The following is a 14,591-nucleotide window of genomic DNA, read 5'->3' as shown; positions in this document are numbered from 1 at the left end:
AAAAATTCTATGAAGACATTTGCAGTTAATTAAAATAAAACAAATTTAGCACTTCTAACCCCTCGGAATGATTAAATTACATACCAGATGCTCTATAGGACAAAGGGTCATCACTTTAACCAAATCCTGCAGTTGGAAAAAAGTACATAAAGTTTGGTTGTACCTACACAATTGTATCTTGACTAAATTCTAGTCAAATCATGAACATAAAATCAAAACATGTTTTTATAAAAAGGAAAAGCTAGGAAATTCAGAGCTGTTAGACTGTCTGTTTTTAAGACAGAATACTATACACACGGGTGTTGAAGGGGTCTCAGGCTGCAAGCAAGAAAAACAAGTGGTAAAAGCTGTAGTAAGACACAGAGGAGTGAATTAAGGACAGAATAGCGGAGCGTAGGACTCAACCTCAGATTTTCTACTGGGTCTGGGATTGCCATGAAACTATATCAAATGTCAAAAGAAATCACTGTCTGTTTTGACAAAGTGGTATCAGTTTTCCCTTCCATAGGGAAAATTTCCCTGCTTTCCTACTCCACATGGGAGCATTATAAGGATTACTTAGAATATCATACATTTTCTGTAGGGCTGTCGATTAATCACAGTTAACTCACGTGATTAACTCAAAAACATTAATCGTGATTAATTGCAGTTTTAGTCACACTCTCAAACAATAAATACCAATTGAAATGTATTAAATATTTTGGATGTTTTCCTACATTTTCATATATATTGTATTCTGTGTTGTAATTGAAATCAAAATATATATTTTTATTATAAATATTTGCACTGTAAAATTATAAACAAAAAATAGTATTTTTCAATTCACCTCATACAAGTACTGTAGTGCAAACTCTTTGTCTTGAAAGTGCAACTTACAAATGTAGATTTTTTTTGTTACATAACTGCACTCAAAAACAAAACAATGTAAAACTTGAGAGACTACAAGTCCACTCAGTCCTACTTCTTCTTCAGCCAATCGCTAAGACAAACAAGTTCGTTTACATTAACAGGAGATAATGCTGCCCTCTTCTTATTTAAAATGTCACCAGAAAGTGAGAACAGGCATTTGCACGGCACTTTTGTAGTCAGCATTGCAAGATATTTACGTGCCAGATATGCTAAACATTTGTATGTTCCTTCATGCTTCAGCCACCATTCCAGAGGACATGCTTCTATGCTGATGACGCTCATTAAAAAAATAATGTGTTAATTAAATTTGTGACTGAACTTTCTTGGGGGAGAATTGTATGTCCCCTGCTGTTTTATCTGCATTCTGCCATATATTTCATGTTACAGCAGTCTGGGATGAGGACCCAGCACACGTTGTTCATTTTAAAAACACTTCCACTGCAGATTTGACAAAACGCAAAGAAGGTTCCAATGTAAGATTTCTAAAGATAGCTACAGCAGTGGTTCTCAAACTATGGCTGCCGTTGGTTCAGGGAAAACTCCTGGTAGGCTAGGCTGGTTTACCTGCCGCGTCTGCAGGTTCAGCCGATCGCGGCTCCCACTGGCCGTGGTTCACCACTCCAGGCCAATGGGGGCTGCGGGAAGTGGCACGGGCCGAGGGATGTGCTGGCCGCCCTTCCAGCAGCCCCTACTGGCCTGGAGCGGTGAACCACGGCCAGTGGGAGCCACGATCGGCCGAACCTGTGGATGCGGCAGGTAAACAAACTGGCCTGGCCCGCCAGGAGCTTTTCCTGAACAAGCGGCGGCCCTAGTTTGAGAACCACTGCGCTACAGTACTCGACCAAAGGTTTAAGAATCTGAAGTGCCTTCCAAAATCTGAAAGGGATGAGGTGCAGAGCATGCTTTCAGAAGTCTTAAAAGAGCAAGACTCTGAAGTGGAAACTACAGAACACAAACCACCAAAAAAGAAAATCAACCTTCTGCTGGTGGGATCTGACAGATGATGAAAATGAACATGCATTGGTCCACACTGCTTTGGATTGTTAGGGAGCAGAACCCGTCATCAGCATATACGCATGTCCCCTGAAATGGTGCTTGAAGCATGAAGGGACATATGAATCTTTAGCGCTTTTGGCACTTAAATATCTTGTGACGCTGGCTACAACAGTGCCATGAGAATGCCTGTTCTCACTTTCAGGTGACATTGTAAACAAGAAGCAGGCAGCATTATCTCCTGCAAATGTAAACAAAATTGTTTGTCTGAGTGATTGGCTGAACAAGAAGTAGGATTGAGTGGACTTGCAGGGTCTAAAATTTTACATTTTTTTTTTTTGACTGCAGGTTTGTTTGTTTGTTTTTAACAATTCTACATTTGTAAGTTCAACTTTCATGATAAGGAGATTTCAATTCACCTAATACATGTTCTGTAGTGCAAAATACTATTTCTTTTGTTTTTTTACAGTGCAAATACTTGTAATCAAAAATAAATATAAAGTGAGCACTGTACACTTTATATTCTGTGTTGCAATTGAAATCAATATATTTGAAAATGTAGAAAACATCCAAAAATGTTTAAGTAAATGGTATTCTATCATTAACAGTGCGATTAATCACGCGATTAATTTTTTTTTAATCGTGCAACTAATCGTGATTAATTTTTTTTTATAATTTTCTGAACATAAGCTGTAAGATGTTTGTGGGCACTAATGAGAAATAAATAACTGAAATGACTGAAAATACTGAAACGAAAGTAAGCAAAATAGCAGTTAGGTATGGCCTGCATCTGTGGATGATCTAAAACTGGGAACCAACCAAGTGAGCAGTTAACCATATTTTAGAAGTATTTTGAAACTTGAAATACTGTATAATTGAGTAAACATCAAGTCTAGTTTCTGAATTTAATAGAGATTTATTACTAGCCCTGTAAGTAAAATCTATCAGGAATATATTTCAAGTTTATATTTATGGTTATATTTAGAAATGTATTATTAAATGGGTCTGAGCCAATATGGATTTGTGAAAGGTAGATCATGTCAGAAATTCTTAGACTCATCGACTTTGAGGCCAGAAAGGACCATCATGATCATCTACTCTAATCTCCTGCACATTGCAGGCCACAGGACCTCACCCACCCACTCCTGTAATAGATCCCTAACCTCTGGCCGAGTTACTGAAGTTCTCAAATCATGATTTAAAGACTTCAAGTTACAAACAATCCACCATTTACACTAGTTTAAACTTGCAAGTTGACCCATGCCCTGTGTTGCAGAGGAAGGCGAATAACTCCCAGGGTCTCTGCCAATCTGATCCGGGGGTAAATTCCTTCCCAGTGCCAAATATGGCAATCAGTTAGACCCTGAGCATGTGGACAAGATCCACAAGCCAGACACCTAGGGAAGAATTCTCTGTATTAACTCAGCCCTTCCTATCTGGTGTCCCATCAGAAGCCATAGGAAATATATGCTGCTAGCAGTCACAGATTGGCTACATGCCATTGTAGACAGTCTCATCACACTATCCCCTCCATAAATTTATCAAGCTCAACTCTTGAAGCCAGTTAGGTTTTTGGTCCCCACTGCTTCCCTTGGAAGGCTATTCCAAAACTTCACTCCTCTGATGATTAGAAACCTTCATCTAATTTCAAGCCTAAACTTGTTGATGGCCAGTTTATATCCATTTGTTCTTGTGTCCACTTTCTTAGTGGATGTTGATAAGGAGTAAATGAGACAGAGCTTTATAATGAGAATGGACTGATATCTAGTATTGATTTACACAAAGCTGTATAAAGATCACTAAATTTACCATGGATACTAAAATAGAGCAAGTGGTCAAGACTTCATGGATGAACTATTCTGAAAATATTCTTGATAGATTAGGCTTAGAAGAGGAGTTTGAAATTTAAAAAGTATAAGGTGATGCATTTGCAAAGAAACAACAATGAAACTAGGAATAGTTTAAATGTCATTGAATTAGCTATTGTGGTCAGTAGAAAAGCATGCATGTATTAATAGACCTTACGCTGAAATTCTCAGTCCAGTGTGCAACAAATGCGAAGGAGGACAACAGAATATTGGTTTTGTGACAAAGTTCCTCCTCTACCTTGGTGGGTCTTGCACTTATTGGCAGAGTTGCTCGCCTCGGAGATTCACGGCAGCCCTCAGTTTGGCCGTTTTCGTGAACCCACAGTCCAGGTCAATTCCTCCTGTGTCTGACCAGGAGTTGGGAGGCTTGGGGGGAACCGGGGCCCACCCTCTACTCCGGGTTCCAGCCCAGGGCCCTGTGAAATGCAGCTGTCTAGAGTGCCTCCTGGAACAGCTGTGTGATAGCTACAACTCCCTGGGCTATTTCCCCATGGCCTCCTCCCAACACCTTCTTTATCCTCACCATAGGACCTTCCTCCTCGTGTCTGATAAAGCTTGTACTCCTCAGTCCTCCAGCAGTAAGCATTCTCACTCTCAGCTCCTAGTGCCTCTTGCTCCCAGCTCCTCACACATGCACCACAAACTGAAGTGAGCTCCTTTTTAAACCCAGGTGTCCTGATTAGCCTGCCTTCATTGATTCTAGCAGCTTCTTGATTGGCTGCAGGTGTTCTAATCAGCCTGTCTGTCTTAATTGTTTCCAGAAAGTTCCTGATTGTTCTGGAACCTTCCCTGTTACCTTACCCAGGGAAAAGGGACCTACTTAACCTGGGGCTAATAAATCTGCCTTCTATCACTCTCTTGTAGCCATCTGGCCCGACCCTGTCACAGTTTCTATCAACACAAATATAACCTCTAATATTGTGTGCTCTCACTTGGGTTAGACTAAATCTGGTATAATTTTAGTTATATTTTAACATGTATTTGTAGAATATGATGTAGGTAAAAATGCAACCAATGGAACTTAGGTTCCTATTTATGAGGAGAGTGACAATTGAGATTGTTTCACAAGAGAGAAGACTTAAGAAATGGTAATGTTGTATTTAAACTGGCCATGGATCATTTTAATATAAGAGTGACATGTCTGAAATTGAGTGAATCTACTGAACTATGGGTCTCTGGTTTAACACTGAAGGGAATACATATTTTATTTAGAGGGTAGCGAACTGGTGGAATGGCCTTCTTGCACTCCTCTGGCATAAAATTGTTTTTTAAATTTTAAAAAACTTCAAGTTAAATGTTTAAAAAGCTTCACTATATAGGAAGGCATCAAACAATTCCAGACACAAGGGTACCTGTCTTGCTTCCAATCCTTCACAAACTTATAGCAAATTAAGATGCAGAAATCTGAATTCATCATCGAAATTTTATATATAAAAATGGCACTGCATATTTGCATTCACAATGTTCACCCTGCTAGCTGGGATGAGACTTTTACTAAGATAGGAGCAAAGGAGCCCCCTTTTGTTGCGAGTGTGGAGGGAGGAGAACATGCAGCAGTTTCATACCCCCAGTTTTTCCCCCCTTTGGTGGGTGAAAGTTGTTGCTTAACTCTTCTTTTCCCTTTCTCTTCCCCAGCCTGCTTCTTCATGCTGCATAATGTGTGTAGGGGAGGGGAGAAGGGACAGGGACATGACAGTCACATGATGCACCTGAATCCAATCTCTGGGGCTTGTCCTGCCCACCACGATTGCCACTGGATGGCAATGGGATATAGGGATGCTGTTTGGTGGTGAAAGAAAGGGGGCGATAAACTTTGCTTCCTAGGTGGATAACCATTGCAGGCTCCCTGTTCCAGTTAACAATTCTTAATAGCAAGACACTGGATGGTTTCAAAATCAATTAAGTTTTTGAGTGAGGCAATCCTTTTATTCTCTAAATTCTTCTCTCTCAACCCACCTAGGGAACAGCTAGACATGACATGGCATTTTAAGTAAAAATACTTGTTTACATTGCATCCTAATACCTGAGGTGCTGTAATGAAGCCTTTGAATTCCAAATACTGGTGGTGAAGGCTATTATCTCCCATTCTCAATAAACAGTTTCCAAGCAGGTCCTACAAGCAATAAAAAATAATTTTGAAGGCAACGTAACTTTGCACTTGTACAGTACTTTAATCCAAGGTCCTCAAACCACTTCACAAACTAAGGCCGCAATCCTGCAAACATTTATGCATGTATTTAAGATTTATTCATATGCAACGTGCTTTCAAGACTGGGGCTTATCTGATTAAGCCTCAATAACTCTAAAATTATAGTATGCAATATTATCCTCATCTTTTACAGACAAGGGAAATTAAGGTTGTACCATAACATAGATTACAAAGAATATTCAATATTTGATTTAAAAAAAAGGAACTTACAAGTCCTTTAGTTAACACAGATTCTTCTGTCCTACAAGAAATTAAGAAAATCACCAGTTTCAAAGTATGAATTCAAAAATGTTTTGTTGATGTTTAAGAATTAACTAAGTAGTACAGGATCTATCTAAAAACAAGCTCAGCTACCAACAGTTCCTATTCTGCTTCCTGTCATCATTCCGTCAACTGAATTATTTAACTACACTAAACAGAAGAGTTTGTAGATTTGACTCCTTTTGAGATCAAGAGCTGATATTTCCATTCTATATTTATGAGCGTTCAAAGGAAAGAGCTCAAGTCCCTCAGACGCCATGATATTAAAAGGAAGAAAATGGTACTTTCCCAACTGTAGAACTCTGCAAACTTTTTCCAAACATGAGCAGAAGAGAGTGAATCCTAATCTAAAGAGACTGAAAAGTTTAGGCCAAGTTGTAGCAAGGCACAGTGGAGTGTTCATCTTAATTGGTGATAATCTATGAAACACTCATGCTTGTAGAGTAGTACTTGGACTTATTCTTTGTAGACAATAAAGGGGCAAATGACTACAACACTTAAGTAAGTCTGGTGTTCTATTTATTGAAGGCCATGATACAGATGAAGATAGCATACTATCATAGGCTAGAGTCAAATATTTCCATGGCAACCTCACTTCATTCTCAACTGTGTAATTTAGTTACAGAAGTACTACTAAATATTCAAATTCAGAAAACTGGAATGTTTAAAATGTTCTTAGTTTGGGTTTCCATAAATAAAACACAGTTGTGAAACGAATACTGTAAAACATACTGAAAAATGTAAGAGCATATCACATAGAAGTATTGTGTTTGGGACAACTTTTTACAACTCTTTGGCGGGAAGGGGCATCATCTTGTGCTGAGCCGTACCATATTAACACTCAGTTTCAAAAGAGTTTTCCCCCACAATTTGAATCGTAAATTCAAAGTCTGATTTCATAAATTACTACTACAGATCAGAAAGCAACTGTGGGACAATTAAACCAGACAAACAAGAAACAAATCCAGTATTTGAAACTCCAAATTTTGTATGATCTTACCTTTTCAATAGGACCTCAATATGTGTCATGTTGCACTGTAGAAGATATGATGGACTAAAACAGAAAAATTATTTATAAATATAATTGCAGAGACCACACTGCCTACATGTTGATATATAAATAGTCTCTGTGGAACTATATATAGGAATAGTAACTATTTCATAAAATTAAAAGTAATTTTAGGCTAAATGGATACCTTCAAAATAGATGTGTGCTAAAAATCAGGATGTCCCCCCTCAACTCTCCCACATTGGTTATCACCACACTAAGGTTCCAATCCTGCAAACACTTACATGCTTAATTTTAAACATATAAATAGTCCATGGCTCCTTCTGTGAGACTACTTATGTCTAAAATTAAGCACACACATAAGTTTCTGCAGAATTGGGGCCTAAAAGAGAAAACACCTCTGCACACATACCATTTATTACATGACCGTTGCCCTGAAATGAATGCTAATGTAACACAAAGGCTTACACAATAATTAGTGATTAATATTAAAAGAGCTACAGCTCACTTCATTGGATTCTGTAGCTCACGAAAGTTTATGCTCAAATAAATTTGTTAGTCTCTAAGGTGCCACAAGTACTCCTTTTCTCTTTGCGAATACAGACTAACACGGCTGCTACTCTGAAACCTAATAGTAAAAGGTTTTCTTCTGCTCCTGATAATGTCTTTAAAGAACCTCAACAAATCAGCCACTATTAATAAATGGAGGGAAAATAGCTCTTACCTAAAGACCATTGGAAAACAATCAATACCAAAGTACTGAACATACACAAGATATGACAGACATGCCAAAGAATCTGCAGAATGCTTTCCATCTACATCCAAAAAATCCTGATTATCCCAGTTCTGATTTCTGCTTCCATGGTGTAAAAACAATGTTGGTAACAATTCTCTTATATCCAATAAAATACCCTGTTTATTTAAAAAAGAAAAGTCAATTCCATATAGCCGCTTTATAAAAGGAAATACAGATATTAAGTTTTAAATTAGGATTCACATTTTAAATTTTATATAGTAAAATCTCTACCTACCATATGTACAATCATTCCTGAAAATATTTTTTGTAATTATGTGTATAGTTACAGACATCAAAACTACATTTAAGGAAATTATTAAGGTGGCAAAGTCAAGCACTCAAAGGTTAGGAAATGCCTGAATTGACATTGCCTGTGCAATCTTAATTTGGCCACCTTGTGTGTATACTCTATGACACAGTGTTTAATTACATGATCACAAATTCTTTTTCCCCCCACAAACCTTTGCCTCACTTAGTGCACAGAATGGATGATGCTCACATAATGACCAGCTATGCTGTATTTTGTTTTCTCTTCATTGTTCAAAGTGCAATCCCAGACATTATTTGCCACATAGTATTCAAACCCTGCTCTGAAGACACAGTTATTAATTTCCTTACGGGCTAACAGGAAATAGTCCATTAAGACTCAGTTATCTAGGACCTACACAAAGAGCAATCTCTCCTAATCAGGGTTGGAGACACTGGTTGTGTGATCTAATAAGATGGCACTGCAATTATTTACCCTGTAGATTAGCTTCCTGAAATTTCAGTTAATATTACTAGAGCCATGTGCGGGACTATTTTTAATCCCACTCCTGACAGACCCCGCAATACCCACTCCTATCCACTCCCGCTATTATGGCAGAGGGTTCTGCGGAACCCCTGGGATCCTGTGGAAACCCTGGGATCCTGGTCCCACTGCAGGGCTCTAGTTTATACACCCCAATTCAAGATATCACTTATGCATGAGTTTAAGAACAACTGAAGTCACTGGGACCGAAGCACATGTTTAACGTTAGGTTTGTGCTTAAGTGGGTGTCCTGAATAGAAAATACTCTTAACTTTATCCAACATATGATACTCTTAGATTTTTAAAGTGCAGCTCTACCCAATGACATCAATTATTATAAAAAGGAAAGGGCTATAGTAAGTAGAAGGACAAACTCGGTTCTTTTAAAAAGCCAAACACAGAATTGCATTAGTTTTGGTCACGTAGGGACCTCACCTCATTGTCTCCTTTTAGAAGCCCAGATAGATTAGTACATCTATGGGGATGGGGCCAGCTGCAGAAGAGAGGAGGCTGCTGATAATTCAGAGAGCAGCAGCCCAAAGAGATGTACCATGCGGGCTGAATTTGGTCCATTAAATGCTAGTCATTTATTGCATAACATTCACAGATTTTTTACTTTCAAAGCCAAGTTTTGTTGACCATAGGGATCTGATATTATTCCAAGTCTGTACCTTCATCAGCTCTACCCTACAGAATCTCATAAACCATCTTACTAACCAAATCAGGAAGCCAACTGATTATAGTGAATACTGAATTGTAGTGACTGATTTTGTAAGTCAATATAATTTGTTTTAACTGCACTTACTAGAATTTCAGCTGCAAAATGCCTTAAGGGATCTTCTTCAATATCTTCATGCAGCTGATCAAGCTGTGCTATTAATAAGGGGTATTTCAAGCTTTTCAAACAACTGAAACAAAAGAAGATGATTATAATTAGAACCTTTTAACAAAAACCACTACCAAAACCACCAATACAGAATATAATGACATTGTCTCCAGGGGGTCTGAAACTGTTGTACCCCTTACCCCTGCTGCTGCTCATGGTGGATTGAAGGGGGAGTTTCCAATCTCAGGGACTGGCTCCGCTTCCTGTTTTTCGTCCCTATACTCTCATGGCTGGGGGCACAGCTTGGATCCTGATGCCTCCAAAGAGGGATGTCCCTCATCCTGGTGTAAATGCAAGGAAGGAGTAGGGGCCATTGGCTGGGCTTCCCACCCCTTATACAAGTACTTTTCTACCACCTGCCAGCCAGGAGGGGAATGAGTGTTGCCCTTCCTCTCATAGTTCGCAAATATGGAAGGGTTTGTTTTTTTAAAAACACATTAAAAACAGTTTATTTGATAAACTATAAAACATCAACAGTGTATTCACTGCTGGTGCAAGAAATTTTGATTGCTCATTTTGTTTCATTACACATGCATTTTAAGCAGAAGTAAGCTACTCACAATTTTAGCAATTCTTCTTTGAGCTCCTTGTCATCATTTTCTGTTGAGCCTTCCATATTTTTAACAACTTCATCCACAAAAGGTTTAGCAAAATCTACTACTGCATTGCAACACTGGCAGAGGCCAAGTTTATCTTCTTGTATTTGTTCTTTTGTGTAAGGTACAGGCAGGAGAGAGAGTTGATTTAAAATGGTAGACAAAGATAAACCCACTGAGTATGACTTCTTGCTATGAAGTTTCAATAGAACTGTAATAAAAAGAAAAAGTGTTGTTAAACATCTAGTTATCTACTATTTCCCCCCACAAGTGATGTTACAGAGGTGGAACATCTTAATTTCTTCTCATTTATAACACAAAAGCTTTTGCCTGCTATAGCAGATTCAGGGTTTGAGAAAATGCAAAGAATAAGATCTGTGTTGAGTTAGGTGACTGTATTGAACAGCCTTTGGTTAAAAAAAAATAAAATCAAACCTGCAATACTATGAACAAGTGCAGAGACACCAGGATTCTACACCGGTTAGTTTTGGGATGTTATAACTACCAGCACCATAGGGTTGAGTATTGCAAAGAAATATCACAACAGCATCCCATGCATTTTAATATACAACAAATCCTGACTCTGTAAAGTGGACATAAATACTGAAAATTTCTCTCTTAGATCACTGGCCCAAAGGGGCAAACCCTTCCTGGCCCTGAAAACATCTGTACCACCAAAGTGTTTCTAATCTTGGCAAAACAAGAGACTATACCAAATGCCTGCTGAAATCTGGCCCTTTTGCACCACATCAGGACTGTTCTGATCAGTGTAGCACTGGCCCCAAAATCAGTGTGCCACAATTAGCTCCTTTACAGACTCCTCCCTCATCTCAGCTGCACTTAGGGACACGGGGTGCAGCTGAGAAGCGAGTCCACAGACTCTTAACAGAAGACATTGTTCTAATTACCAAAACATTCCCCTTAAATTCCAACATAATTTTAGCAGCCTGTATCTTGTGAACCACTAAGGTTAGGCTTGGTCTACACTTAAAACTTATGCCAGTAAAGCTAGATTGGGCAGGGGTGTGAAAAAACCACATGCTAGTGAGAAAGCTATGCTGACAAAATCTCCAGTGTAGACCTCCAGAAGAGTAGTTCTGTTGGCATAGTTAACGCCATTCAGGGAGGCAGTATTCGCATACCAGCACAAAAATTCCTTCTCTTGGTATATGCCGTGTCTACAGGGGACATTCCTTTGAAAGAAACATTGATTTTAAGCTCTAGTGGGTCTCAGGACAGCAGCCACTAATATCGTATCAGAACTGAAATGAAAAGAACTAGTGAATAAAAAAAATATTAGATTGATGCGATTTTCAGATCAGATATATTGTGCAGGCTAAAATGCAATGCTTTATACCACTAGAAAAACTGCATTCACAGCTAGTGTTTTCAGTGGTGAGAGGTGTTACATTCTGTCCTCCAAGCTCACAGGTATTTTTTTAAGCAAATATGCAGTTTGTGACTTTCACTGATATGCAGGAATTGGTTAACTTTCAATACCTATAAAGGGCAAGTGAATAAAAGGCATAGATACAGATGACTGTTTCAGGAGGAGGAGGGCAACCCACAGAAAGTAAAATATTTGTAGTACAAGCAATATTCTGCATTTAAACCATTAATTGTGTCCTCAGGCACTCTTATAACAGGTCTCAGTAAGTACTGAAATTATATTTCACGTGCTCCCCCAGAACACTAGGTGTTCTAGAGCACTACTTTAAATACAACTAATAAAACAATCAGATTAGAAATGTTCCAAATCTTTTTCAACAGCAACTAAATGAATGCACTAAAATGGAGTAGGAAAGCTATTTTGTTTAAGTGTACAATCAGATAGGAAAGTGCTCATTACCTGTCTGCAGAGGTTGAAGCAAGAGCAGAATAGTTTGGGATATCTGTTCCCCAGAGGTCTGCTCAATCTGCTCAAGTAAACCCAATAAAAGTTCCTTTGGATTACACAGCTGCAAGAAAGGATCAAGCCACTGTACTGTTGTTTATCTCTAAAGTAATACATTAAGTACCTTTACAATAATAAATGTACTTCCAAAACTGTAACACAATTTTTGCATGACAAGGACAGAAGATGCAAAACATCCAGGACATTATTGTTACAAAAAACCAAAACCTAAAAACCAAAAAAAGCTCATGCTTTCTTTAAAATAGTAGTTTTCAACATTTTTGAGCTGAGTTCCCTCTCTGAGTTACAATTTTTGGATGTGCCCCTGCAATACCTGCTCCTCCCTCCTCGGGGTTTCAGGATGTGGGAAGAAGTGTGCCTTGGTCTCTGGGAGTGGAGCCAGTGCTGGGCATGAAGGTGTTGACATTGACTTGGTGGCCTGCTGAGGGGAGTCAGGGGATGGAGGCAGTGCTCCCTCTCTGAACCCCCCGGCGTGGAGCTGGCCCGAGCTCCTCTAAACATTCCTTTCCACCCCTCTAAGGGGGAACGCCCTACAGTTTGAAAACTTCTGCTTTAAAACATGCATTTAGACTGAAGCCACATGTAAGGATATTTAGATTGCTATGGCCAAATAACATTTAATTCTACTTTGGTATGAGACCACTTTAACTGGTAGAGGTAAAAGAAAAAGTTCAGCATGTACTGTAACAGCTGGCTAACCTAGTGAGGAGGGCTTTAAACTAGGTTCACCGGGGGAAGGAGACCAAAGCCCTGAGGTAAGTGGGAAAGCGGGATACTGGGAGGAAGCACAGGCAGGAATGTCTGTGAGGGGAGGGCTCCTGCCTCATACTGGGAATGAGGAGCGATCAACAGGTTATCTCAAGTGCTTATATACAAATGCACAAAGCCTTGGAAACAAGCAGGGAGAACTGGAGGTCCTGGTGATGTCAAGGAACTATGACGTGATCGGAATAACAGAGACTTGGTGGGATAACTCACATGACTGGAGTACTGTCATGGATGGTTATAAACTGTTCAGGAAGGACAGGCAGGGCAGAAAAGGTGGGGGAGTAGCACTGTATGTAAGGGAGCAGTATGACTGCTCAGAGCTCCGGTACGAAACTGCAGAAAAACCTGAGTGTCTCTGGATTAAGTTTAGAAGTGTGTGCATCAAGAGTGATGTAGTGGTGGGAGTCTGCTATAGACCACCGGACCAGGGGGATGAGGTGGATGAGGCTTTCTTCCGGCAGCTCACGGAAGCTACTAGATCGCATGCCCTGATTCTCATGGGTGACTTTGATTTTCCTGATATCTGCTGGGAGAGCAATACAGCGGTGCATAGACAATCCAGGAAGTTTTTGGAAAGCGTAGGGGACAATTTCCTGGCGCAAGTGCTAGAGGAGCCAACTAGGGGGGGCGCTTTTCTTGACCTGCTGCTCACAAACAGGGTAGAATTAGTGGGGGAAGCAAAAGTGGATGGGAATCTGGGAGGCAGTGACCATGAGTTGGTTGAGTTCAGGATTCTGACGCAGGGAAGAAAGGTAAGCAGCAGGATACGGACCCTGGACTTCAGGAAAGCAGACTGACTCCCTCAGGGAACGGATGGCCAGGATCCCCTGGGGGACTAACTTGAAGGGGAAAGGAGTCCAGGAGAGCTGGCTGTATTTCAAGGAATCCCTGTTGAGGTTACAGGGACAAACCATCCCAATGAGTCGAAAGAATAGTAAATATGGCAGGTGACCAGCTTGGCTTAATGGTGAAATCCTAGCGGATCTTAAACATAAAAAAGAAGCTTACAAGAAGTGGAAGGTTGGACAAATGACCAGGGAAGAGTATAAAAATATTGCTCGGACATGTAGGAATGATATCAGGAGGGCCAAATCGCACCTGGAGCTGCAGCTAACCAGAGATGTCAAGAGTAACAAGAAGGGTTTCTTCAGGTATGTTGGCAACAAGAAGAAAGCCAAGGAATGTGTGGGCCCCTTACTGAATGAGGGAGGCAACCTAGTGACAGAGGATGTGGAAAAAGCTAATGTACTCAATGCTTTTTTTGCCTCTGTCTTCACTAACAAGGTCAGCTCCCAGACTGCTGCGCTGGGCATCACAAAATGGGGAAGAGATGGCCAGCCCTCTGTGGAGATAGAGGTGGTTAGGGACTATTTAGAAAAGCTGGACGTGCACAAGTCCATGGGGCCGGACGAGTTGCATCCGAGAGTGCTGAAGGAATTGGCGGCTGTGATTGCAGAGCCACTGGCCATTATCTTTGAAAACTCGTGGCGAACCGGGGAAGTCCCGGATGACTGGAAAAAGGCTAATGTAGTGCCAATCTTTAAAAAAGGGAAGAAGGAGGATCCTGGGAACTACAGGCCAGTCAGCCTCA

The 14,591-nt window shown here is 40.0% G+C and overlaps 1 protein-coding gene across 2 annotated transcripts in view; it reads right to left on the bottom strand.

Moving 5' to 3' along the window:
* GLMN (glomulin, FKBP associated protein) overlaps positions 1-14,591 on the bottom strand; it is a 51,605-nt gene that overhangs the window by 21,679 nt on the left and 15,335 nt on the right. The window contains exons 5-12 of one of the 2 annotated variants that reach the window (XM_073357079.1): positions 12,167-12,275; positions 10,282-10,528; positions 9,641-9,743; positions 7,974-8,161; positions 7,241-7,294; positions 6,190-6,220; positions 5,794-5,883; positions 85-126 (exon numbers count right to left, since the gene is read on the bottom strand). In XM_073357079.1, the coding sequence (XP_073213180.1) occupies positions 85-126; positions 5,794-5,883; positions 6,190-6,220; positions 7,241-7,294; positions 7,974-8,161; positions 9,641-9,743; positions 10,282-10,528; positions 12,167-12,275 (864 nt within the window). The remainder of the gene's footprint in view (positions 1-84; positions 127-5,793; positions 5,884-6,189; positions 6,221-7,240; positions 7,295-7,973; positions 8,162-9,640; positions 9,744-10,281; positions 10,529-12,166; positions 12,276-14,591) is intronic. The other variant, XM_073357080.1, reaches the window with a different exon arrangement.

The sequence above is a fragment of the Lepidochelys kempii genome, chromosome 8 (assembly GCF_965140265.1).
Source record: "Lepidochelys kempii isolate rLepKem1 chromosome 8, rLepKem1.hap2, whole genome shotgun sequence".
Classification (NCBI taxonomy): Eukaryota; Metazoa; Chordata; order Testudines; family Cheloniidae; genus Lepidochelys; species Lepidochelys kempii.
This window is presented reverse-complemented; position numbering and strand designations above follow the sequence as displayed.